General features: G+C 39.2%; 1 protein-coding gene across 4 annotated transcripts in view; it reads left to right on the top strand.

Annotated features, from left to right (window-relative positions):
• Positions 1-27,657, top strand: part of TANK (TRAF family member associated NFKB activator) — a 90,177-nt gene that overhangs the window by 43,245 nt on the left and 19,275 nt on the right. For 2 of the 4 annotated variants that reach the window (XM_070070763.2, XM_008258662.5), the window contains exons 3-4: positions 8,013-8,121; positions 9,270-9,388. In XM_070070763.2, the coding sequence (XP_069926864.1) occupies positions 8,013-8,121; positions 9,270-9,388 (228 nt within the window). Of the gene's footprint in view, positions 1-8,009; positions 8,122-9,269; positions 9,389-27,657 lie in introns of all 4 variants that reach the window. The other 2 variants (XM_008258661.5, XM_008258660.5) reach the window with 1 other exon arrangement.

The raw sequence follows: 27,657 nt of genomic DNA, 5'->3' as shown, positions 1-27,657 counted from the left end.
TCAAATGAAAATAGATCTCGATAAAAAATAAAAACGGGTATAAGAGAGGGAAGAGGAAGAGGAATGGGAGTATGGGTGGGAGAGTGGGCACAGTGAGAAAAATTACTATATTGCTAAGGTTTGTAATTGTAAAGCTGTATAGTTCTGCATACATTACTATGGATTTACTTCTAAAGGTACAGTTTAAAAACTTGGCATGGTACCCAAATCCCCTTAAGCTGGGTGGTAAAAATGCCATCTTAAGTGTTAAAGTGATCATATGAATAGGATTGAGTGTTTGGTAATAATAATAGATAGAATTTAAAAGGAGTGAATGGTCCAACATGGAAAGCAATCCACACAGCAGACTCATAGAATGACAATCATCAAGTGGCACTCTGACCTCAGAATCAGCCCTTAAGGCATTCTGGTTGGCTCAAAAGCCCAAGAGAACATTTCAGGCATGGAAAGCCACGACACTGGCAAAAAAAAAAAATGTCCTACATGAAGAACTTTGGTGGGTGAGATCCCAATGGAAAGAACTGGTCCTCAGGGAAGGATGTACTTTTCTCTGAAGGGAAGAGAATTTCCACTTTGCTTATGGCCTTGTCTAAATACTGAAGGAATTTCAAAAGGCTTCCATAGCCCAGGCAGCTCATGTCAAGAGCCTCGGGTGATCACTGATATCATACATTAGAGTATTAATTGCTAAGTTAACAACAGGGGTCACTGTACACTAACTTCCCATGCAAGACCTCTGTCCCCAGAGAGTTGTATTATAATTATGTCTAAGTGCTTGCAAAAGATGTATCATTCTTGGGTGCTTCTTTAAAGTTAATTAAGTTTCTTTAAAGAAAAGGGGTGGGGTGTGAAATCAACTTTGAGATGCAATGACTTTGAACAGCCCTTGTCTTGACTGTTGAGGAACAGTTGTGTTGTTCATGGTTTTTTCATGTGTGCAAATTGTTGAACTCTTTACTTAGCATAGAGTTGGTCTTCTGTGTATAAAGTTAATTAAAAATGGATCTTAGTGGAGAATGGGACTGGGGATGGAGAGGGAGGAAGAGGAGGGCTGGGAGAGTGGATGGAAGGTGGGTATGGGTACAACTCTAGGAATAGAGTTCCACACAGCATTGTGAAATGCATGAAGTTTGTGTTCCTTAAATAAAAGGTTTCTTTGGGAGAGGGGTCAGGAGAAGATGCTGTTTGGGACACCCACATCACATATTGAAGTACCTAGGTTCATTGAAGTGCCCCACTCTGCTTCCCATTCCAGCTTTCTGCTAATGTGCACCCTGAAGATTGTGCCCTCAAATCTCTGGGTGACTCCACACCCACAGCTTTGCTAGCTGCATTTGTTCTATGGTAGAGTTGAATGCCTTTGGCTCTTGAGGCTGTAGTTGTGCACTGGTGACTCTCCCATTCTGGGGTCCCAGTGGTCCTGCTACCACTCCACTAGGCATTGCCCTTGTAAGAGCTCTGTGGGGGCCAGTGTTGTGGCACAGCAGATTAAGCCGCCACCCCCAAAACTAGTATCCCATATGGGTGCCAGTTCATATCCTGACTTCTCCACTTCTGATCCAGGTTCCTGCTCTTGTGCCTGGGAAGTCAGCAGATGGTCCAGGTTCTTGGACCCCTGCCACTCAAGTGAGAGACCTGGATGGAGTTCCAGGCTCCTGGCTTCAGTCTGAACCCATCCTGGCTATTGTGGCCATTTAGAGAGTGAATCAATGGATGGAAATGCACTCTTGCTGTCTCTCCTCCTTCCTTCTCCTTCTCTTTCTTTAATTCTGCCTTTCAAATAAAAGTAAATCTTATAAAAATAAAAGTGCTTTCTGTGGTACTCCTAACTCCACACCTCTGCTGAGAATTTCTTAGTGGGGATGCCCCAGTGGTGTTCAACTCCATAGCTCCACCAGGCATTGCCCTTATGGGGTATCTCTGTGGTAACTCAGCTTCCATGGCTGTACATACTGTTATACCTGTCTTGCTTATTATTAAAGGAAAGGAGCTGACATTTGCAAAGAGCTTATTGTGTGACAGTTATTTTATAAATGCTATCTACTTTGATCCTTCAGGTAGATATTTTTTTATGTCAAAGAAAAAGCTCAGAGGTATTTAAGACTAAAACACACGATTATGAAAGAAAGTTTGTCATAGCTTACTATTTTGTATGTTGATAAATTAGTGGCAGCACTGTCACCTAATAGTAGGTAATCAGATTATCTGATCTATCAAATTACAGATCTTCTGTATAAGTCTTGGCATCTGAAGGATAGTGGTGCGTGGGATTTATAACCCAGTAGACAAAAGGGTTAAAGAAAGCACTGTGTAAATGAAGGTCTATGATCTACATTTTTTTTAAAACTTACAATTGAAGTTGATGCTTAGCTTACTAAATTTTCAAGATGGACTTTTAATTAGATTGTGTCTAAATTAATTAGTTTGTGTCCAAAGTGCTATGTATTTGGATAATTCATATTTAATTATCTTTCTTCATGAACTGTGGAACTCCCTATTGAGAGCATTTGTGGTAGCCAAGCAAATCCTTTGATAAAGTTTTTATTCTCTTTGCTAATCTTGGAACAGTTTGAAAGGTTTTTAAATTGAGACTTTTTAAAATATATTCATTATACATTAAATTCCTTAATAAATCATTAGAGGAAAGCAATGATATTTTTTCAGCATATCAGAATATTGAGTTTAGTTCTGGAGGTTGAGAAGAAATAATATTTGACATATTTGGAGTATTATAAATGACTTCAAGACACTTTAACTTTTTCCCCTATATCAAAAATTTGTACCTTGGCAAATATGAAAAATGAAAATATTCTATGTCAGCAATAGGAAAAAATTCAATTTGTAGAAGTCTATTTTAATATTTATGAAACTCATGAAAATTTGAACAGCTGTATGTCCAAAATTGCAAGGAACATGCTGTTGTAGACTTGAAGTGGAAGGATTGAAATTTTGTCTTATTAAAAGGGAAATTCTTAAGATAAGCTTCTTGCTTTATTTATGATAAGTGAGCAGTCACTTCTAATAAATGAAAGTGTGTACTGTATTTGATCACCATTGTTTAAGGTTTGCTTTTGAACAGTAAGAATATAAAGTGCCTTATGGCACAAGTACCTTACTACCTGTTTACCTCTTTACATGCTGGTAGACCACTTGTTTTGCTAGTCTTTGGAATTGGAAGGAGTGTCAAATACACAGAAGCCAGAGTCATCTTAGCCAGATGGTGTTTGATGCAGATGGATGGTTAGTTGTCATGCAGATCTCCTAGTTGGTAACTTGTTGCTGCCATCTGACTCAAAGAATCATTCACACACACTGGCTGTCAAAAGCATCTTCTCTTCTGTCTGTTTTAGCTGTCATGTCTGTGCTCTGTACAGAAGTGTTGACAAGACATTGCTGTTGTACATTTTCAATGTGGTTGTTAGTGATTTTTCTGTTTTGTGGGGTCTTTGATAGTGCTGGAATGCACTTGCTTTATGATTGTATTTTTTTTTACAACACAAAATGCTGTGCCTGCAACAATTATCTTTTAAAAGGCCTTTTTAGGTTATATGATTATTCAGATCTGTTCAGTGAGCAAAACGCATTTATAAAAAGAAAGAAAAAAATTTTTCAATGAGTTCCCAAACATAGCAAATAGACTGATTTCAATTGGTTATTTCTCAATCTGATATAATATCTTCTGGACTTTCCTTTTCATAGCCTGTGGTCAAAATCTTTGCACTATTTTCTGAATATGTTTTTCCTCTTTTCAAACTGCTACTTTTTTTTTTCTAACATTATAAGTTAATTCCTTTTTGTTTTCAGAAAAATCTTCAAATGTGTTTCTTTTGTATCCATTTTCTCTAACTTAATTTTGCTTTGTCTCACATACTTACTTTGTTTCCTTTTTTTTTTCCTATCAAAATATAAGCAAAACCATTTCTCTTTCCCTCAGCTCACTTCTGAAGGCATATCTATTTCTGTTTTTTTTTTTTAACAACTTAATTAGCTTATTTACCCAACTAATAATTAATGAGCATCTCAAAATGTGCCAGGCACTCTGATACTCTGGAGCTTTCTGGAGGAAATAGTCTCTGCCCTTGAGGAGTTCATAGTCTGGAGGGAAATTGAGTACAATTAGACTAGAATACTGCAACTGCTATAATGTAAGCTATGTGAAAAGTGCAGTAGGGGGGCTGGCGCCGTGGCTCACTTGGCTAATCCTCCGCCTGCGGCGCTGGCATCCCATATAGGCACTGGGTTCTAGTCCTGGCTGCTCCTCTTCCAGTCCAGCTCTCTGCTGTGGCCCGGGAAGGCAGTGGAGGATGGCCCAAGTGCTTGGGCGCCTGCACCTGCGTGGGAGACCAGGCGGAAGCACCTGGCTTCTGGCTTCAGATCAGCGCAGCGCCAGCCGTGGCGGCCATTTGGGGGGTGAACCAATGGAAGGAAGACCTTTCTCTCTGTCTCTCTCTCTCACTGTCTAACTCTGTCAAATAAATAAATAAAAGTGCAGTAGGAAAACATGGACCATGGTTATTTTTTTCCATTGCTAGGCATCTAGAGTATCAGGGTTTTTTTGTTTGTTTGTTTGTTTGTTTGTTTTTTCCATTATTACAGAATTTGCCTGAGCTTTGTAATGTTAAGTGCTTTAAGAAATAGTACAAATGTTTGGGGCTGGCATTATGGCATAGTGGGTAAAGCCACCCTCGTATTCCGTAGGGGTGCCAATTTGAGTCCTGGCTGTTCACTTCCAATCCAGCTCCCTGCTAATACTCCTGGGAAAGCAGCTGAAGACCCAAATACTTGGGCCCTGTCCCGACATGGGAGACCTGGAAATAGCTCCTCGCTACTGGCTTCAGACTGACCCAGCCATACATTTGCAGCCATTTGGGAGTGAGCCAGCAGATCTCTCTCTCTCTGTCTCTCTAACTCTGCCTTTCAAATAAATAAATAAATCTTTAAAAAAAAAATACCGATTGATTTATTCCCAGCTATTATATAATTTTTTACATTATTCATTTAGCATAATAGATTATGTGTAAATGTGCTAACGTAAGTTTTTAAGCCAGAGAGAAGATGAAAATTAACTGGCAGAAGCTTTCTGAATTTGTTCCAAGAGAAAATGAGTGACCATTTTGTTTTTTCATTAAAATGGAAGGGGAAAAAACCCAGAGTAAATGAACAATGAACTGCAGCTTAAATACTTATGCATTTATTCTAGGCTTGTCTCTAACTTGTGAAGTTTTTATGCTAGTTATATAATCTCTAGAGAGTGGAATATATGTGACTGCCTATATATTGAAAAGAATAGGCAATTAGTGGTTGATGTTTGTGAAGAACTCTTAAATTCTTTCAAGAAATTTCTAAATAAAGTACAGAACTAGATTGACAAGGCTAACATGCTTACTGATTTTTCAACCCTGGTGGCTCTGTGTAACCCAAGTAAATCTAAGCTATTAAGAATTTACTTTTGAGGCTGCCTCTGTGGCATAATAGTAGGTTAAGCATCTGTCTGCAGTGCAGGCATCCCATGTGGGTGCTGGTTCAAGTCCTAGCTGCTCCACTTCCAATCAAGCTCCCTGCTGATGGTCTGGAAAAGCAGTAGAAGATGATGCAAGTACATGGGCCCCTGCACCCACATGGGAGACCTGGGAGAAGCTCTTGGCTTCAGATCAGCCCAGCCTAGGTGGTTGCACCATTTGGGGATGAACCATCAGATAGAAGACCTCTCTCTGTCTGTAACTATGCCTCTCAAGCAAATAAATAAATCTTTGGAAAAATAAATTTTGCTATAGGTCTTTGGATCCTTCCTTCAGTCGATTTAGATCCTTCCTTCAGTCAATTTACCTGTTCTTTCTAGGGGCTTGCATGTGAATTTATGTAGGAATACAATGTCTTTAGTCCAGACTTGAGTTATCCAATAATCAGTTCTGAGACTCATAATCATTAGACAAATGGTCCAGACAGATTCAAAAGATTCATTATTCACAATTAATAGATTTTACTTGGATTCTTTACTTCCTTTTTTTTCCAGTAAGCATTTACTGAACATCTGTAGATAAGCTGCTTTGCAGGATTATATGGGGGATATCAAGTTATGTAAGACTGACCTTAGGCAACATGTAAAAACCACACGCCACCTGAGTTATTTACCAGCTTTTGTCATTTGCATTTTGAAGTATACGACTCATAAAAGCTCACCTTTTAGGCCGGCGCCGTGGCTCACTAGGCTAATCCTCCGCCTTGCAGTGCCGGCACACCGGGTTCTAGTCCCGGTCGGGGCGCCGGATTCTGTCCCGGTTGCCCCTCTTCCAGGCCAGCTCTCTGCTGTGGCCCGGGAGTGCAGTGGAGGATGGCCCAAGTACTTGGGTCCTGCACCCCATGGGAGACCAGGAGAAGCACCTGTCTCCTGGCTTCGGATCAGTGCGATGTGCTGGCCGCGGCGGCCATTGTAGTTAGTTTGCTGTAATTTCTTAGGAATAGCTGAAATTTTAAAGAATTTTTAAAAGATTTAAAGAGTTGGCCGGCGCCATGGCTCACTAGGCTAATCCTCTGCCTGTGACGCTGGCACTCTGGGTTCTAGTCTCGGTTGGGGCGCTGATTCTGTCCCAGTTGCTCCTCTTCCAGTCCAGCTCTCTGCTGTGGCCTTGAAAGGCAGTGGAGGATGGCCCAAGAGGTTGGGCCCTGCACCCACATGGGAGACCAGGAAGAAGCACAAGATTTAAATATTTAAAAAAATCTTTAAGTTTATTAGTCTCTGAAAATAATATAGCTTCTTACTTTTGAACTTTTATTAAAAGTCATTTAAATCAGATAACCTAGTTTCTACTGAAGCACAATCTGAGGTCATTAGAACTTCTTTCACACTTCAAGAAATTTACGCTTTAGTCATTTATTTGTTTGCTCCTCCAGGTATAGAAATTAGTAGACAGTTCTCTTTTTGGTGATATATTTTTAAGACTTTACCAATTTGCTAATTGTGATACAAATTTTTCATATTTTCTTGAAGATTTGCAACATGTATATGCATTAATACAAATTCATGTGTCTTCTACTTCTCAATTCTCACAGCCAGTGCAATAAAATAGCAAAATGAGTGGTCAAAAATAAAAGTAAAATTAAGATATTTAATATGTACTCTAAAGATTTTTTTAAAGATTTTATTTATTTATTTGAGAGGTAGAGTTACAGACAGTGAGAGGGAGAGACAGAGAGAAAGGTCTTCATCCACTGGTTCACTCCCCGAATGGCTGCATCAGCCGGAGCTGCGCCAATCCAAAGCCAGGAGCTGGGTGCTTCTTCCTGGTCTTCCATACAGGTATAGGGTCCCAAGCACTTGGGCCATTTTCTGCTGCTTTCCCAGGCCACAGCAGAGAGCTGGATTGGATGAGGAGCATCCGGGACTAGAACCGGTGCCCACATGGGATGCTGGCGCTGCAGGCAGAGGATTAACCTACTGCACCACGGTGCCGGCCCCATCTAAAGATTAACTATTGTGTTCTCTTCTGAAAACTTCAAAGTTTCTGGTCAATATAATTTTATAGCTTGTCTCTTGCATTTTCATAGTGTCTTTATTTATAGCTACTTGCTGTGTGGTTTTATATCTAAAGGGAAATTCAGAAATATATTTATCTGAAAGACATGAAAACTTAGTTTTTAAAGTTAGTATGTGTTTTTATAGGATAATTCTAATATAATACCTATTTTATTAATTAAGGATATTATTTTATTGAGGATTAAATTCCAAACTACAGTTTTCGTTCTAATTGAAGGACCAAGAAATCAATGTCAAAACTCAGAAATTTCTTTAAATAATGTAATTTTCTTAAAATTTTACAGTGCTTTAAGTACTTTTGACCCCTGATATCTGTAATGATTACAAATAGATTTTTAGAGTCAGTTTATAGCTTGTGAATAAATAATACCTGGGAAATGACAATATAGGCAGCTCCTGTCTATGATTAGTAATGAACAGTAAATGTATGTTCATGTATGTCAGTAAAAATCAGGCTAACTGGTTTTTATATCAGCAGACTGAGAACTATGAGCAGAGAATACGTGAGCAACAAGAACAGCTGTCAGTTCAGCAAGCTATTATTGACAAGCTAAAATCACAGTTACTTCTCGTGAATTCCAATCGAGGTATGTTCATGTTAATTTTTTATATATTTCTTAAATCCATTGGAAAAAAAGAAAGGTGGAAGTTGAGCTTTTCTGTTTTATTCTTTAATCATTTTTCAGTAGTTCTGATATTATAATAACTGTAGTGCAGTTATATGTTTATTCAAATTCACACTTGCAGAATATGGGAAAATGACTCTCACATACAAGTAACTTGATAAAACTTCCTAGAAGGCAACTTGCCAATGAACAGCAAAGGCTTTTAAAAACGTTTGTGCCTTTTGAATAAAAAAAATCAGGTCCTATGAATATATCGAAAAGTACTCCAAAATATATATGCAAGGATGTGCGTCAGTATAATTTACAATAATTAAAGGCTAGAAACAAATAACAGCTGAGTAATAGTGATCCATATGAACAACTATGTAGCCAAGAAAAGTGATGGTAATAGATGTTTACTTACTAACAAGAAATATGTTCATGATATGTAGCAAACAAAGCAAGATACAAAAATAAACAATGTTACTTCATCTGTGCAGAAAATATTCTTGTGTGAATTTATATGCTTAGGAAAGGAAAAAGTCCAGGAATAATTTATAGGTAGAAAAATCATGGGTAGTTTTATTTTTTATTTTTATTTTTTGGCATATCTACATTTCAAATTTTCTTACAGTGAGCAGGGAGTAGTTATATAAATAAATATCTTAAAAATGCATAACTGAAAATGAAACTTATATAAAACTTTAATTGTTGCTGATGATAACAAGTCTATGTGAGTACTTCATAAAGATTGTCAAGAAATAGAATGAAAAGATAAGTTAATTATGCTGCAAAAAGTTTTGAAATCCATGCATTATTTGTTATAGTACACATTTTCTATGAACTTTTTGAAATGTCTTGTGTATTTCTTGTTTTGTAAATCCTAGGTATTTTACTTGCCTCTTACTTTGGCAAGATTAGGAGTTTATGTGTTTAGTGGAAAGGAAAAAACCTAAACAGACAAGTTGTCAAAGTAACTATATCTAAAACAGTTTTTTTTTTTTTAATTCACAGCTTGAAGTCTATTCTTTTAAAATTGTGGTTTTGAGTTTGTATAATTTTTACTTTTCCAGGTGTTACCAAAAATATGAGTTTCCTATTGATGTCCAAGAGGTTTTTTTGTCTTGCAGATGACAGTTATGGCTACCTTCCCCTACTTGAACACAGTGAAACAAAGAAGAATAATTTGACTTTTGATCAGACACATGATAAAGTGAAATCAGGAGTACTGAGAGAAAAACAATCAAAGGTAGACTGCACTGCCAAGTTTATTTCCTAAAAGTAATAAGAAATGACAGAGAGGCTGGTGCTGTGGCACAGCGGGTTAAAGACCCAGCCTGCAGTACCAGCATCCCATATTGGCACCGGTTCAAGTCCTGGCTGCTCCATTTCCAATCTAGCTCTCTGCTAATGTACCTGGAAAAGCAGTAGAAGATGGCCCAAGTGTTTGGGCCCCTGCACCCATGTGGGAGACCCTGAAGAAGCTCCTGGCTCCAGATCGGCTCATCTCTGGCCATTGAGGCTATTTGAGGAATGAACCAGCAGATAGAAGACCTCTCTCTCTCTCTCTCTCTGTCTCTACTTCTCTCTGTAACTCTTTGAAATAAATAAAAATAAATATTAAAAAAAAAAAAAAGAAATGATACAAGTAGGATCCACAGACTTCCTGAGTTACTTAGTACTGTGTCACAATTTTGGTGAGTGTAGGCAAGATTCTTCTCAATCCTAACACGAATTCTGCAAAAAAGTAGAATTCAAATGCTGATGGGTGATACTTCTTTTTAAGATTTATTTTAATTATTTGAAAGAGTTATAGAGAGAGGTAGAGACAGAGAGAGAGGTCTTCTATGTGCTGGTTCACTCCTGAGGTGGCTGCAACGGCCGGAGCTGCACCAATCCGAAGCCAGGAGCCAGGAGCTTCTTCCAGGTCTCCCACGTGGGTACAGGGGCCCAAGGACCTGGACCGTCTTCTACTGCTTTCCCAGGCCGCAGCAGAGAGCTGGATTGGAAGCAGAGCAGCCAGGACTAGAATTGGCGCCTATATGGGATGTTGGCACTTCAGGCCAGGACTTTAATCTGCTGTGCCACAGCACCGGCACCTGATGGATGATACATTCTTCCTCATTTTATTTTCCTGGGTGATCTACTTAGTACTGAAATTCTAAACCTGAGTTTTTGTAGGCAAACAAATTACTTCCATGTTCCTAAATAGAATAACTATTTCCAAGTAAAACATCAATCTCATATTCTTTTTTCATATCATGAGCATTTAACAAAAAAATAAAAGATTGAGTTAAGGAAGACAATAGGACACAGATGATCCTAGGTTAGAAAATAGCTTTCAACTTTTTCTTTAAAAATTGTGCTTAATTTTTTAAAAAGGAGGAGAAAAAAAAAACTTCACAATCCTAAGTAAAATTTTTATTGAAGCAACATAGAAATTTTACATATAAGCAAGAACACATAATACAAAAATGTTCACACTTCTTTTGCTAGAAATAACCTAAAAATCCATCAATAGCACAGTAGGACATCTTTAGAATTAGAAAAATGAAATTTTTATATATTAAATAGGCCTAGATTTCAAAAGCAACATTGAGTAAAAAAGTGAAAATGATAAATTATAGTCTCATTTATGTGATTTATAATGCACAAAAATATTAGTATTTTTGAAAACAGATATTATTATAAAATAACAAAAAATATATGGGAAGCATGTATATATTTTTTTTTAAAAATTAAATAAAAAGTTTTTTTATTTGAATGGTAGAGTTAACAGACAGAAAGAGGGTCAGATAGACAAAGGTCTTCCATTTGCTGGTTCACTCCCCAAATAGCTGCAGTGGCCAGAGCTGAGCTGATCTGTAGCCAAGAAGCCAGGAGCTTCTTCCAGATCTTTCACCAGGGTGCAGTGGCCCAAGCACTTAGGCTGTCTTCCACTGCTTTCCCAGGCCATAAACAGAGCTGGATTGGAAGAGAGGCAGCTGGGACACCGGGCGCCACAGGTAGAGGCTTAGCCTACTATACCACAGCACTAGCCTCCAGAAGCATGCATATCTTTAGAAATTGATCACCTCCAAAGTTGGGGAGAGAGGAGACTATGATATCTTGAAAGAGAATGAAGAAGACCAATTTTCTATACAAACGTGTAAATAAAGATAATCTAAAACAAATATGGCAAAATGTTAAAACACTTGTTAAATTAGGAACCTGATTTCTGGATGTATAGATGTTCACTAGGTTGTTCTCCATGTTTTCCTAAGTCACTGAAATTTCCTAGATTTAAAAGTTTTTAAAAGAGATATGTTGAATTTTCGTGGGATTATACATCTTTTGAATAAAATAAGAAGAAATAAGAACTCATAATATCAACAAGACCAATTTAGTCGAGTACTCTATCTTTCCTTCTAAATGGGAGATTTTTTTTAGCTTTGCTTGTCACTTACTGAATTCCACAACTAAGACTGTCTTAACTTGTTACTATTTCACACAAATCTGAGAATCCCATTTTTCAGAGCTGTTTCTATATGTAAAAATTTTAGAATGAAAAGTTCTTGATAGTATTCCTCAATTTATATTTTTAAATTTGAACTCCTTATTCATTTTAATCATTCTGTTTTCTTCATTCCAGTTCTACTTTCCATTTATCTAAAATGCTGATAAGCAAATACAAGAAATCATAGCACTGGAATATGTTTAGGTTTATGTTGCAGAAAAGTAGATTCAGAAACAATGATTGTGATATTTGCAGTACAGTTTTGTTATTAGACATTATAGGACATTATAAAATCACTGAACTACTATGAATGCTGACTTACAAATTTAGTACATAAGTAGACAATATAACCAGTTTTCCTCTGTCAAGGACTTTATTTATATATTTATTAAAGATTTACTTATTTATACGAAAGGCAGAGTTACAGAGAAGGAGAGAGGCAGAAGTAGAGAGAGAAAAGTCTTCTATCCTTTGGTTCACCCCACAAATGACCACAATGGCCAGAGCTGGGCCAAACCAAAACCAGGAGCCAGGAGCTTTATCTGGATCTCCCATGTGAGTTCAGGGGACCAAGGAATTGGGCCATTTTCTACTACTTTCCCAGGCAGGTTAGCAGGGAGCTGGATAGGAAGTGGAGCAGCTGGGACTTGAACTGGCGCTGATATGGGATGCCATTGCAGCAGGCATCAGCTTAACCTGCTATGCCATAGCATTGGCCCCTGTCAAGGACTTTAAATGCTATTATTTACCATTAATTTTTTTTTTTTTGACAGGCAGAGTGGACAGTGAGAGAGAGAGACAGAGAGAAAGGTCTTCCTTTGCCGTTGGTTCACCCTCCAATGGCCGCCGCAGCCAGCGCGGTGCGGCCGGCGCACCATGCTGATCCTATGCCAGGAGCCAGGAGCCAGGTGCTTTTCCTGGTCTCCCATGGGGTACAGGGCCCAAGCACTTGGGCCATCCTCCACTGCACTCCCTGGCCACAGCAGAGGGCTGGCCTGGAAGAGGGGCAACCGGGACAGAATCCGGCGCCCCGACCGGGACTAGAACCCGGTGTGCTGGCGCCGCTAGGCGGAGGATTAGCCTAGTGAGCTGCGGCGCCAGCCACCATTAATTTTAATAATCAAAATTCATATAAAGTTCTTATATTACATTTATAGATTTTATTTAAAGATAATGGACTGTCTCCAGTACAAATTATATTGAAGGTATCTTTGAAAACAACCTTGGTTAAGATGAAAGAGATAATGTAAAAAGCTCTAAGATATATTAATATTTTATTTTAAATTTAAGTTAATAATTTGTAAATTTTAGAGTTTATTTTTCAAAATCCTTTTTTAAAATGTTTTAATTTTATGTGTATTTTATGTATAAAGTAGGTATGTGTATACCTGGGCTGAAATTAAGTAGCAGAAATAATGTTAAAATAGCTTATTTTTGAAGAATTGATAATGTTGCATCAATTATAACTGTATTTGTAGAAAGACAATACAAAGAAAAACCCCAAATAATGAATAAAGCTCTGACTAATAAATTTAAAAATTTAGTGAGTTTTCCTAATTATTTTTATGAATATAGGAAAAGTTTATGTGATGACCACATTTTTAATATTCTCAGTAGCTGATTAACTTAATATCCTAGACTGTAACTATTTAGTAAAAATAAAAATTAATTTTCTTATATTTGAGCTTTCTCTTTTTTATATATTTCTAGCAAAATTGCCAGTGAACACTAATGTATAGGTTAAAGAGAAGAGAAAATATATTCTAAAAGAATGGATAATTTAGATTCATTATGTTGAGAGCTAGTTGTATATTCAGCATAAAAAAAATGGGCCTAATTTGGATGATATACTGGCCAATCAAGCAGTGAATCTGGTTTTTGCAATGAAATTTACTGAATTATAATTAAATTCACTTTTAGCTAATGCAAATGAAATCCTTTTCTAAAGAATGTTATTAGTTTTTTTCCAAAATGAAAACAGCATATTCTATTGGTTGGAATTTTGTGAAAGTATACACCCACATGCATGAGAACTAGAAAGCACTGTAGAAAATGGTTAAGGTAATGAGTTTTTTCCCTACTTGTAATATACTTTAATATTATTAGTCCTCAGAAAAAATAATCTATTTCTAGAAATAACACTCCTGTTGACCTAGCTTCTGTGATGAATTAGTAAGTTAATAGAAATGCTGTAAACCAGTAACAGAAGGAAGCTACTACTAACCACCCACAGTCCTTTCCTCCTTCTGTTTGGTGAGTGGTTTGAGGATTTGTTTTCATTAGACTATTTGTTTTATTTAAGATCTTGCTAGGATATTAGAGAGAGGAAAGACTCATGGACATTTTGGCAAATAGCAGCTGTGCCTGCCTTGGAAAATGAAATATAGATTGGGGCCGGCGCCGCGGCTCAACAGGCTAATCCTCCGCCTCGCGGCGCCGGCACACTGGGTTCTAGTCGTGGTCAGGGCGCCGGATTCTGTCCCGGTTGCCCCTCTTCCAGGCCAGCTCTCTACTATGGCCCGGGAGTGCAGTGGAGGATGGCCCAGGTCCTTGGGCCCTGCACCCCATGGGAGACCAGGAGAAGCACCTGGCTCCTGCCTTCGGATCAGCGCGGTGCGCCGGCCGCAGCGCGCCGGCCGTGGTGGCCATTGGAAGGTGAACCAACAGCAAAGGAAGACCTTTCTCTCTGTCTCTCTCTCACTGTCCACTCTGTCTGTCAAAAAATAAAAAAATGAAATATAGATTGGAGGAAAGAGGGATATGTGAAGGGGAAAGAGCCCCTTTTGTTAACACAAAATTTATGGTTCATCCCATGTTTTATTCTACACAAAGAACATATAAGCATCCTTTGATTTCTCAAGAGAAATAAATGTTAGGACAGCACAACCTGAATCATTAGATGACCTTTAGTACTCTACATATAGTTTGGACACATTAGAGAAAGAATACTCAGTATAATGGACAACCTGAATCTCATTTTTGGTACACCACAGCAATTTGCATAATCATTGGTAAATACATATTTACTATATTTAGCAAGTTACTCCAGACTGACCCTAAAACTCAAGAGCTCAAATAACCAATATTTATTATCTCAGTTTCTGTGTGTCAGAAATTCCAGAGTGACTTGGTTGAGTAATTCTAGCTCAGGATCTCACATGTTTTTGAAGTCAGGACATGGGCAAGGACTGAAGTTATCTGAAGATTTAACTGTGTGGCTAGAAGTTCTGCTTCTGAGATGGCTCACTCGCGTGACTATTAGCAAGAGGCCAGTGATCACATTATTTTGCTCAAGAGAAGTGAGCCACTAACTTTCCAGGGGCAAAGAATGAAACACCACCTCATGAAGATTTTTGTAGATATATTCAAATTCTAACATGAATATAGACTTTCCAAAGAGTAATAGCTGAGCAGAGCCTAGACAACCAATAAACTGTTAGATTTTGTGGCTAATTATTTTTATAAACAATTTTAAAAATTAAAAGTAGTTTTAGATAAGAAATCAAAATACAAAAAAATACACACACTTTTTTTAATGTCTGTTATTTTCATCTACTTGGAAAGCAGAGCAATAAAGAGAGAAACAGAGGTCTTTTATCCACTGTTTCACTCCCCAAATGCCTGCAACAGCCTGAGCTGGGCCAGACTTGAAGCCAGGTGCTTGAAACTCCATCCGGGTGTCCTATGTGGGTGGCATGGGCCCAAGGACTTGAGCCAAAATCTGCTGCCTTCTGGGATGTATTACAAAAAGCTGGATTGGAAGTGGAATAGCCAGGACTCAAACCACCCCTTCAGTATGGGATGCAGATGTCCCAAGTGGCAGCTTAACCCACTGCACTACAGGTGCAACCCTGCACACACTTATTCATGAAAATACTAACCAGCTCATTTGCAGGGTATCGTTCCATGATAGCACTTACTGTTTAAGTAACAAATTTTGTATTTTAATGTAACTATAAATTGTGATTGTTTAATTCACTTTATTTTTTTAAGATTTATTTATTTATTTGAAAGGCAGAGTTACAGAGAGAAAGAGAGAGAGAGAGAGATCTCCTATCTGCTGGTTTACTCCCCAAATGGCCTCAATGGCCAAAGCTGAGTGGTTCAGAAACCAGGAGCCAGGAGCTTCTTCTGGGTCTCCCACATGGGTGCAAGAACTTGGGTCATCCTCCACTGCTTTCCCAGGCGCATTAGCAGGAAGCTGGATGGAAAGTAGAGCAGATGGGGCTTGAACCGGTGCCCATATGGGATGCCAGCACTGCAGGCCAGAGCTTTAACCTGATGCACCACAGTGCAGGCCCTAATTCTCATATTAAAAAACCAGGATTGTAATGTGCTGTATCGCTTTTATAATATAAGAACTTCTGAGAGATATTTCAGTTGTCAAATTATATTAGGTGTCTAGGGGTTGACCAAAATTGTTAGCCCTGTTTCTTTTTATTTTTTAAAGTTTTATTTTATTTATTTGAAAGAGTTACAGAGAGAGGTAGAGACAGAGAAAGAGAGGTCTTCCATCCTCTGGTTCACTCCACAGATGGCCGCAACGGCTGGATCTGTGCTGATCCGAAGCCAGGAGCCAGGTGCAAGGGGTCCAAGGACTTGGGCTGTCTTCTACTTTTATTCCAGGCCACAGCAGAGAGCTAGATCGGAAAATGAGCAGCAGAGACTAGAACAGGTGCCCATAGGGGATGCTGGCGCTTCAGGCCAGGGCTTGAACCCGCTGCACCACAGCGCCGGCCCCAGCCCTCTTCTTTCTAGTCTACTTTTTGTTTCTGTTGAAAGTTAAACTAAATCCTAAAGTGTTTGATGAAAGAAAATCTATGGAGAATAATAGTAGAGAACACATCAAAGAATTTGGTGATATTGGTACATGTTTTTTCTTCATTCACTCAGTAATTCTGAATTCCTCCAGCGTATCTGCCAACTACTGGAGAGGAAAGATACTGGCTCTGTCTTCTGGCATAAAATCTTAACATTAAAACTGCCACTATTGACTGTCATAAAGCTGTTTCATATTCTATGCTTGGAAAAGTGAGGTAAACATAGTATAAGGTTTTTTGAACTTTTTAGCCATATACAGTGAGGTCATGTGTTCTTGTGTTCACAGCTTATTTTATGCTTTATTTCTAATTTTCTATATATGTGTTTCTAATTCATTATACATCATTTTTTAAAATTTATTTATTTATTTGAAAGGCAGAGTTACAGAGACAGAGAAAGAGATAGTGAGAGAGTGCTTTCTTCCACTGTTTCACTCCTCAAATGGCCACAACAACCAGAGCTGAACCAATCCAAAGCCAGGAGCCAGGAGCTTCTTTCGTGTCTCCCACGTAGATGTAGGGACCCAAGCACTTGGGCCATATGCCACTGCTTTGCCAAGTGCATTAGCAGGAGCTGGATTGGAAGTGGAGCAGTCAGGACTCAAACCGGTGCCCAAATGGGATGCTGGCACCGCCAATGGCAGCTTTACTCTCTACACCACAGTTCCAGCCCCTGTGCTTCTTATTTTTTTCATTTGAGTTCATCAAAAGCTTAAAAATATAGGCCGGCGCCGTGGCTCATTAGGCTAATTCTCCGCCTGCAGCACTGGCACACTGGGTTCTAGTCCTGGTTGGCGCACTGGTTCTGTCCCGGTTGCTCCTCTTCCAGTCCAGCTCTCTGCTGTGGCCTTGGAAGGCAGTGGAGGATGGCCCAGGTGTTTGGGCCCTGTACCCACATGGGAGACCAGGAGAAAGCACCTGGCTCCTGGCTTTGGATTGGCGCGGTGCGCCGGCTGTGGCGGCCATTTGGGGGGTGAACCAACGGAAGGAAGACCTTTTTCTCTGTCTCTCTCTCACTGTCTAACTCTGCCTGTCAAAAAAAAAAAAAAAAAAAACTTAAAAATATGAATACAGTTGTTACTAAAAGATGCCAGCTCAACAGTTTGTCAATTTCTAATGTAGCTATCATTGCAGTCACGTTAGTATATATGGTAGCTTTGAGGATCAAGAAGGATTTTGTAGATTTGGAATAGTGACATAATAATGTAACTGTGGAACTGCCGTCAGTGCTAACATTAAGGAAATAAGATGTGCCATACCTGGCAATTTCAAATAAATATAGAAGCTCTGTCATGTATGAAGAAAGCTAATGTCTACAAATTCACTTGTCACTTAAACAAAAAGTATTTATTGAACATTGTCTATTTGCCTAGCAATGCTAGTCACTGACAGAAAAAGAAGAGTAAAACTTTAGTTCCTTTTAAGGAACTAAGGTCTGGTTGGGGAAATAAAAATTTGGAGACCCAAAGCAATTGGCAAGAATTATGAAACAATATGAAGTCCTAGTTATATGACAAAATGAAATCCTAATTGCAATATTATGGCACACATTAAACATATAGTACCTTATCTTAAAAATGAAAATTCCCAGTGAGCTAATAATAGGTTTAGGCAGAGGCCCAAAAGTTTAGTTCAAGTAAGGAAAAGAAGAAAGTTCTAATCTGCCCATGTAAACTTAAACTTGCCTGCAAGGTTTTTAATGGAAAAGGATAATTTTTAGAAACAAAAATTTTCAATTCATCCAGTTCAGAATTTTTCTCAAAATATCATAATGAAGCTATCACAGACTCTAAAACACATCACAAATTCTAAGAAAAAAGCAGATATCCCAAGCATTTTAATATTTACTTTGAAATTTCTGTTGGAGAATTTTTTAAGATTTTTTAAAAATAATTATTTATTTATTTGAAAGGCAAAGTTACAGAGAGGCAGAGGTAGAGAGAGGTCGGAGCTGCACCAATCTGAAGCCAGGAGCCAGGAGCTTCTTCTGGGTCTCCCATGTGGGTGCAGGAGCCAAAGGACCTAGGCCATCCTCCGCTGCTTTCCCAGGCTTATTAGCAGGGAACTAGATGGGAGCATCCATGACTCAAACCAGCACCCACATGGATGCTGGCACTACAGGCCAGGGATTTAACCTGCTGTGCCTTAGTACTGACCCCTCTTGGAGAATTTTTTCCAAATCAAAACTATTAATTCATCCTAATACTTTGCTGTTCTGAGCCCATATTTTTAAATGCAGTACATCATTTTAGAATATTTGCTTTGTTATAAATACTGGAAATAACTTTGAAAAAGAAGAAAATGAGAAATGCCATGTCTATTTTTTAAATTATTTTTCTGAGGAAGGAGGAAGAAGGTTGAAAGTGGGGATGGGAGGGTGAGTATGGTAAGGTTGAAAGTGGGGATGGGAGGGTGAGTATGGTGGGAAGAATCACTATCAACATGTTCCTAAAGTCCTATTTATGAAATGCATGAAGTTTGTATACCTTAAATAAAAGGTTTAAAAAAACTATTTTTCTTCTAAGCAGATTTGAAAATCTCTACTGGCCGGCGCCGTGGCTCAATAGGCTAATCCTCCGCCTAGCGGCGCCGGCACACCAGGTTCTAGTCCTGGTCGGGGTGCCAGATTCTGTCCCAGTTGTCCCTCTTCCAGGCCAGCTCTCTGCTATGGCCCGGGAGTGCAGTGGAGGATGGCCCAAGTGCTTGGGCCCTGCACCCTATGGGAGACCAGGAGAAGCACCTGGCTCCTGCCTTCAGATCAGCGCAGTGCGCCGGCCGCAGCGCGCTGGCTGCAGAGGCCATTGGAGGGTGAACCAATGGCAAAAAGGAAGACCTTTCTCTCTGTCTCTCTCACTGTCCACTCTGCCTGTCAAAAAAAAGAAAAAGAAAAAGAAAAACTCTACTGTGGCTTTTCTGTCTTTATTTATTTCTCCCCATTATCTCTTTTCTCACATTTCCCTTTACTTTTTATTTTTTACTCTTCAAAACTCACAAAATGGAGTTGGTATAGTTTGTTTAGCCCTAAGGTATATTGATCAAGCCATTAAAAGCTGTTCTCTCAACATCAGTAGGTAAGGGATAGCTTCCCACAGCAATCCAGTTTCTCTTATTTTGTGATATAATCTGTCATCCTTTTGTTCTCAAAATCTGTTTTGAAGGTCTTTTTTTTTTTTTCCAGTGTTACAAAATGCTTCTGTGTTCAGTCTGTTAGGGCTTTTATTTTGGTTTAGTTTTTTGATAAATTATTTGATGAAACTCTTGTCTTGTGTGGGTAATATAGTTGGAAAGGGGAAGAGTGCTTTAATAGCCTTTAACAATTATTGATACGCTTCTTTGATACTACACTAAAGCTTGGTAAGTGATAGTTTCTTAAATGTTAGTTGCAATATGGAATCTGAAATCATATCAAGAACTCTTTATGCTACATTAAAAACCACTGGGGACCTTATTTTATGAATGTGTATTTTACTTCTATATGGCTTTGTAGCATCATAAATTGGTCATTTGGAAAATATTTGATCATTAAGTTATACAGATCTTCTAAATATGTACTTATTTTGTTATATAATATTTTAAATCACATTTAACATCAATGATCTCATCAGAAAAATCTTTTAATTACTGGGCAGCTGTCAAGATTCCTATGACAGGTAGAAGTGTTCCAAAAGTTTAATTTTCACTTGAAAACTCAAATTTTATCATTGGCAACAAGTCTCATCAGTTGTTTTCCTTAAAGTGACAGGCTAACTTCATTTGCTTTTGAGAAATGTCTGCATCACCATAGCTTGCATGTCAGTCATTCTTTCAAAGGAAAATGGCATTCCATTAAAAACAGTGACTAGTTCATCTTGCAACTCAGTTGCCTAAATGCTTTTTCCTGAGACAGCCATTGTACTTCAGTATGTAGCAGCTGTCTTCTGTACATACCTCCCATTGTTTATTAAAAAGTTATTAGTGAGATCAAAATTCAGTAAAACTAATAAATTTTACTGCTTTATTAAAGGCATCCTTAGTTGAAACTGTTTTTTTTTTTTTTTTTTTTTTTTTTTTTTTTTGGAGTGTGTGGCATTGAAAAATACAATGACTACTCCAGTTTGGTACCACCATGGCGTTAGTCATGCTATAACGCAAGAAGTTTTACTCACCATTATTTTTGAACCATCAGTGTAAATGCTAACACAGTAAAGAATGGAAATAACATCTTCATAGTATCACGACAGTAGTGTTGTGCTGAATGTCAGGGTTTGAGATTTGATTTTATTCTGATTGCAAGTTAATATATTAGCCAGTGATTGTTTCATGGGTGCTAGAAGAAAACACAGACTGGACCAGGAAAAAGGACTTTATTATTCACAACATAATAAACAGCAGCAACATCATATTTGCACAGGTCCCACCTAGGAGGTAACACAGACCCAGGTGGATACCTGCACATACACACACAGTGACTTGCAGTAAAGGAGAGGAATATTAAGCTTGGGGAACCTACCATTTTATAGCAAGCAGTAAACAAGACTGAGACTGCTTTTATGTCCAGGGGAGACATTACTTTGTCTTTTCAAGTTTACTGTCTTCAAACACAAACCTGAGAGATGTCCCAGGTAAAGAAAGAATAGTCAAAATCTCATATTTTTTCTTAAAAAAAGATTTATGTATTTATTTGAATGGTAGAATTATGGAGAGAGAAGGAAGGACAGAGATCTTGGTTCACTCCCTCCCCATATGGCCACAGCAGCCCACACTGGGCCAGGCTTGGCTGAAGCCAGGAGCTTCATCTGGGTCTTCTACCTGGGCACAGTGGCCCAAATTCTTGGGCCATCTTTTGCTGCCCTCCCACACACATTAGCACAGAGCTGGATCAGAAGTGGAGCAGCATGACTTTGAACAGCCCTTGTCTCAACTGTTGAGGAACAGTTGTTTTGTTTGTTTTTTAATTGTTTTTTTCGTGCAAATTGTTGAACTCTTAGTATAGAGTTGGTCTTCTGTATATAAAGTTAATTGAAATGGATCTAAGTGGAGAATGCGACTGGGAATGGATGAGGGAGGAGGGGGAGGGGTGGGAGTGTGAGTGGGAGGGCGGATTTGGTAAGAAGAATCACTGTATTCCTAAACCTGTACTTATAAAATGCATGAAGTTTGTATTCCTTAAATAAAAGGTTTCTTTGGGAAAAAAATAAGAAAAAAAGAAAAAGAAGTGGAGCAGCTGGAACACAAACTGGCACCCACAAACTGGCTGGTGTTATAGACGGCAGCTTAACTTGCTATGCCACAGCACTGGCCCCATATTCCTGGCCTGTGCAGGGGAAGTCATAGCAGATCCCTGCTCCCAACACTGGGACTGCCCCAGGGACCTTAGACCTTGATTCTGTATTTTCAGAACCATTAGTTTGGGGGTCAGCATTGTGGCACAGCTGGTTAAGCTGCTGCTTGTGACACCAGCATCCCATACTGGAGTGCTCATTTGAGTTCCAGCTGCCCCACTTCCAATCCAGCTCCTTGAATGTGCCTGGAAAGGCAGCAGAAGATGGCCCAAATGCTTGGGCCCCTGCTTCCCTCATGGGGGACCTGGATGGAGTTCTTGGTTCCTGGCTTCAGCCTGGCCCAGCCCCAGTCATTGTGGCCGTTTGGAGAGTGAATCAGAGAATGGAAGATATGCTGCCTCCCTGTCTCTGCCTCTCTCTGTGTGTCACTCTGCTTTTAAGTAAAGAAATCTTACAAAAGAAAAGAACCACCAGTCTACCAGATTAGAATGTCCTTTTAGAAAAATCTTGTTGCCTTTTACTTTTCATCCTACTGAAAAAAATTTCACACTGTAAGAATTCTCTATTTTGCTCAGCAACCTTTACTTATGCATGAAAATCATAGTGCTTTGATCATCAGTCCTTTTCACATTTACTAAATAATTGTTTTATACCTTCATACTTTAAATCACAATATTTGTAAATTATTCTTGGCTACTTTTATCTATTTTATTAAATAAATAGCAAACTCTGAATTTTGACTCTAATCTGCTAAAGTTCAGCATGGCAGCAGAGATCTGCCTGATGAATTTCCTAGTATATTCTACATAACCCTAAACCTGTGAAATGCTGCATACTATGTGCTCTGTGTGGTAAGCTTTTAAAAGCACAGAATGTTTACAGGACCGGAAATCAACAGTGAAAAACCAACAGGATCTCTAGCTAAAACTTTCCCAATGTTGTATTTTTAACATCCTCTTGTTAGATTTGCAGCCCCACTCTAAGATACTGCTAGAATTTGAGGGGTGAGCAAAAGGAGACTCACCTAATTTATCATTTATATCTAATGTGTTAGATTCTCTGGACCTTTCTGTTGCTTCCTTAGACTGATTTAACTATGTTATGAATGCTTTTTCCCTGAAAGATATTTTTCATTGCCAGTTAGTCATCTTTCCATATATTTTTGCTGTAAAATATGTATCCTAGAATCTTAACGTTGTTCCCCGTGTATTCTGTGTCATTAACCTGTGATTTTTCTTCCCTGGAAGTCCCTTTGGAAACATAATAATTCTGAGATGGCTACCTTTTGTTTTCTGTCTGCCATTATGCCTACAAATAGTAATATAATATCTGCATTCTTAGTTTCATCTAAGTAATTTCATACCTGATGGGTGTACTACTATTATTTCTATCCTTAGTTGCTCTTCACTACTTAACATTAGAGCAGCATGTTTCCCTCTACATTTCATTGTGACCACTGACTTGTCTGTATTTTCTAGAATTAGCATTTGGGCTGTATTCCTGCTAGATGCGCAAATGATCACAATAAATCTTGCGTTCCTTGATGTTATGACTTAAACATTCTCTCTTTTCTTCTCTTTGCTTATGCCTGAGAATCCTCTTTCCTGTTTCATCTCTTTTTTATCCCTACATGAGGACAAAGTAGTAACTTTTTATAGGGTCAAATTTAAAACTCCTCTTCTAATTTCCTTATAAGCATCTATTCCTTTTTGATGTGGATGCTAGATCTTGAATGTTATTCTTAATAAATGTGTGCTCCTTTTTGGTAAGACACTAGATCTTGGAATTTGTTTTTACTAAGTTCTTCCTTGGAAAGAAAGAAAAGTTGATGAGACTGCCAGCTGTTATGTTTTGAATTTTCCTATTCCAAGAGAACCTAATCTCAGTTTCTTTAGGGTTTCTTCTGTCCTAAAATTAAAAAAAAAAAATGTATAATTTGTTTATTTGAGATGAAGAAAGAGAGGTATGTTCCATCCACTGGTGCACCTGCCAAATTCGTGTAACAACCAGAGTTGGACTGGGACTGAATCCAGGAGCTGGGAACTCAATCCAAGTCTCCCACATATAGGTGGTGGAAACCCAGTTTCCTAAACTGTCACTGCTGCTTCCCAATGTCTGCACTGGCAGGAAGCTGGACTTGGGAGTAGAGCTAGAGCCAGAGCTCAGTGTCGAACCCAGATACTCACATATGGGATGCAGGTACTTTAACCAGCACCTTAATTGCTCACACACACCCCTAAATTTTTTTAAGCTGAAAAGAATGGCCTTACATTAAGAAAGGAAAATGGAGATAAGAAGTGTGAACTAGATTTAAGGAGAAGGTTATATGTGTTTTAAAAACTTGATGGTGGCCGGCGCCGCGGCTCACTAGGCTAATCCTCCACCTTGCGGCACCAGCACACCAGGTTCTAGTCCCGGTCGGGGCGCCGGATTCTGTCCCAGTTGCCCCTCTTCCAGGCCAGCCCTCTGCTGTGGCCAGGGAGTGCAGTGGAGGATGGCCCAAGTGCTTGGGCCCTGCACCCCATGGGAGACCAGGAGAAGTACCTGGCTCCTGTCATCGGATCAGCGAGGTGCGCCAGTGGCGGCGGCCATTGGAGGGTGAACCAACGGCAAAGGAAGACCTTTCTCTCTGTCTCTCTCTCTCACTGTCCACTCTGCCTTTCAAAAAAAAAAAAAAAAAACCTTGAAAGGTATTGGTATACAGTAGACACCGAAACAAGAAAAAATGATGTATTTGACAGACTGAAGAATGGCTTTCAAGGGGCTGACGCTGTGACGTAGAAAATTAAGCCTCCGTGCACAGTGTCGGCATCCCATATGGGCACCAGTTTGAGTCCTGGCTGCTCCACTTCCAAATCGCTCCCTACTAATGCACCTGGAAAAGCAGTGCAAGATGTCGCAAGTGTTTGGGCCTCTACAACCATGTGGGAGACCTGAAAGAAGCTCCTGGCTTCAGCCTGGTTTAGCCCCAGCTGTTGTAGCCATTTGGGGAGTCGATCAGTAGATGCAAGATCTGTCTATCTATCTCCCATTCTCTCTGTATCTCTGCCTTTCAAATTAACAACAACAACAAAAAATGGCTATTAAGATTAGAGGCTAATCCTGAAGATAACAGACTTTAAGAATTGCATACTAGGAAGAGTTGACATTAGAATGAATAATAGAACTAAAGAAAAGTATGTAGTTAGGAAAGTTAGTATACTCAGTTCTGTCTTAAGAGAATGTCCACATCTAGGACCTAAGAAGAAGAACCAATGGAAATACTAAAACTTAGGAAAAAATGTCATATTCTGATAATAAAAAAAAAGATACAAGGAGGTCACTAGTAATGAAATACCACCAAATGAGTTGCCAAATTAAGCTTTAGAGAAAGCTACCAGATTGGTTAAGACATCTCTGGAAATTTTTGATAAAATCTCAGAACAGAGGATAAAAACAAAATGGAACAAAAATGACAGAATTCAGAAGCTAAACTTTTGTTGTAGAGGTGTGAGCATGAATTAAAAACTCTGGACAACATACACAAAACCGAGCTACCTGAGGACTTTGGACACCAAGCTTTGCATATGGTGGAGTGGAATAAACCATGTGGATCAAGTAATTGGCGCAGACTGCACTCCTGTTTTTCTGTGGCTTTGTCCTAGTGGTGGCCACAATTGTAGTCGAAGCACAGTAGTTGATGAAATTCCAGTACTATCATTCTGCCTAGAAGAGCTAGGAAGGAGAATGAGCCCATGGTAACCAAGAGAGTAAGGAAAGGAGCCCCAGGGAAGGAGAATTGTAAATTCTGTGTTAAAACTCAGCCCAGACCAGCGCCGCGGCTGACTAGGCTAATCCTCCACCTGTGGCACCAGCACCCCGGTTTCTAGACCCGGTTGGAGCCCCGGATTCTGTCCCGGTTGCTCCTCTTCCAGTCCAGCTCTCTGCTGTGGCCCAGGAAGGCAGTGGAGCGTGGCCCAAGTGCTTGGGCCCTGCACTCACATGGGAGACCAGGAGGAAGTGCCTGGTTCCTGGCATTAGATTGGCGCAGTGCGCTGGCCATAGCGGCCATTTGGGAGTGAACCAACGGAAAAAAGGAAGACCTTTCTCTGTCTCTCTCTGTCTCACTGTCTAACTCTGCCTGTCAAAAAAAAAAAAAAAAAAAAAAAAAAAACTCAGCCCAAATCTCTTGACTGTTCCTAGGTTAGTGGGACTAACTGAAAGCAGTTTGCAGCTAAGGACTGAACTGAGATCTGAGCTATTGCTCTTCATGGGAGTCTGAGCAAACCAAGTTAATTGGCAGTAAAAACAAAAACACCGACACTCTTTAGCACTATGTAGTATAATGTCTCCACAGCATAATATTCACAATATTCAAGATGCAGTCCAAAATTACTCAACATAAGAGCCCAGAAAATGTGATTCAGTTACAAGGGAGCAAATACCAACCCTGAGAAGATCCTGATACTGAAATTATCAAACAAGGAATTTTGCTGTTTCTATAATCATGTCCAGTCTCTGTTAAAAGATAGCTGGGGAGGTGGGAAGGGAGTTCAGTTTTGAGAGGGGGTAGATTTAACCGTAATGTACTCCATTGTCATGCTTTCTCAGATGCTTAACTTCTATACCATGTTTGAGAAATACTTAAAAGTCTGAAATTTTGGCTAAGAAATTGTCGCCAAATTGCTCATGTCAACAAGTGAGTGGTTTGGCAGAACTTGAATAAATCTATCTAAGCTATATTGGGATATAAATTTCTATTTGTACATCCTTGAACATATTTTTTAAAGGTCATACCAAAGATTCCCCCCCCCCACAGGCAATATTTGAACATCAAAACTTGGCCTGTAACTAATCCTCTGTGAGAAATACTTTGTTTTTCATTATATGGCAAGCAGGTTTTAGAATCTTAAAATTAGTTTGTTCTGGTGCAGTATGGAAATGTTAGCATTCTCCATTTCGTGCACCCGGCGGGATAATTGTTATTGCTTAGCTTCTCTGGCAGCCAAGCACTATGGTTGAGTAGTTAAAGACTGAGGCAGAAAAATTTGTGTTCCAATCCCAGCTACTCCACCTACTGGACCATAGACAAATTATTTGATTTCTCCAAAGCAAACCAAGTTCTTAAGCAGACTTTAAAGTCATAGTTAATGGGGCCGATGTTGAGGTGTAGCAGGTGATAGCTACCACCTGTTAAGCCGGCATCCCCCAGGCAGGAGACTGGGAAGAAGCTCCTGGCCCCTGGCTCCTGGCTCCAGGCTCCTGGCTCCAGTCTGGCCCAGCCATAGCCATCGTGGCCATTTGGGGAGTGAATCAGCAGATGGAAGATCTCTTTCTTTCTGGCTGTCCCTCTCTGTCACTCTGCCTTTCAAATCAATAAAATAAATCTTTAAAACAAAAGTCATAGTTAAGTATTTCACTCATAGGATTATGTGAATTAAGTAATACATGCAAATTGCTTAAATAATAGCTAATTTCCAGAAGATATATTCTGCTTGTTTTGGTAATGGTATAACATTAAAATAGTGAATAAAGAGAAGAAGGATTTTCACAAATCAGTTCATTTTATATTTTTTAGATCTTTACTTCTTCATTTTTATTTCCTTGAAAGGCAAAGTGACAGTTAAAGGGGTGGTGATCTTCCATCAACTGATGCACTCCCTAAATGCCCACAACAAGTGGGGTTGGGTCAAGCAAAGCAAGGAGCCAAGAGCTCCATCTGGGTCCCCACAAGGGTAACACAGACTCAGTACAGGAGCCAACAGCTGCTACCTCCCAGGTTTAGCAGGAGGGTAGATAGGAATCAAAGGCAGAGGTGGGTCTCAGTCCCAGGCACTCTGATAGGGTTTGTGGGTATCTCCAGAAGCAGCTTTAACCTCCTACACCACAACAGCTAACCCACCCCCTACCAAAATCAGTTCATTTTCAATGTAGTGTTTGAGGAATGGGTATGAGAAATTTT

This window comes from Oryctolagus cuniculus, chromosome 3, assembly GCF_051225735.1.
Source record: "Oryctolagus cuniculus isolate XC-2025 breed Fujian yellow rabbit chromosome 3, ASM5122573v1, whole genome shotgun sequence".
NCBI lineage: Eukaryota > Metazoa > Chordata > Mammalia > Lagomorpha > Leporidae > Oryctolagus > Oryctolagus cuniculus.
Note: the sequence above shows the minus strand (reverse complement) of the source record. Positions and strands in the feature narration are given on the sequence as shown.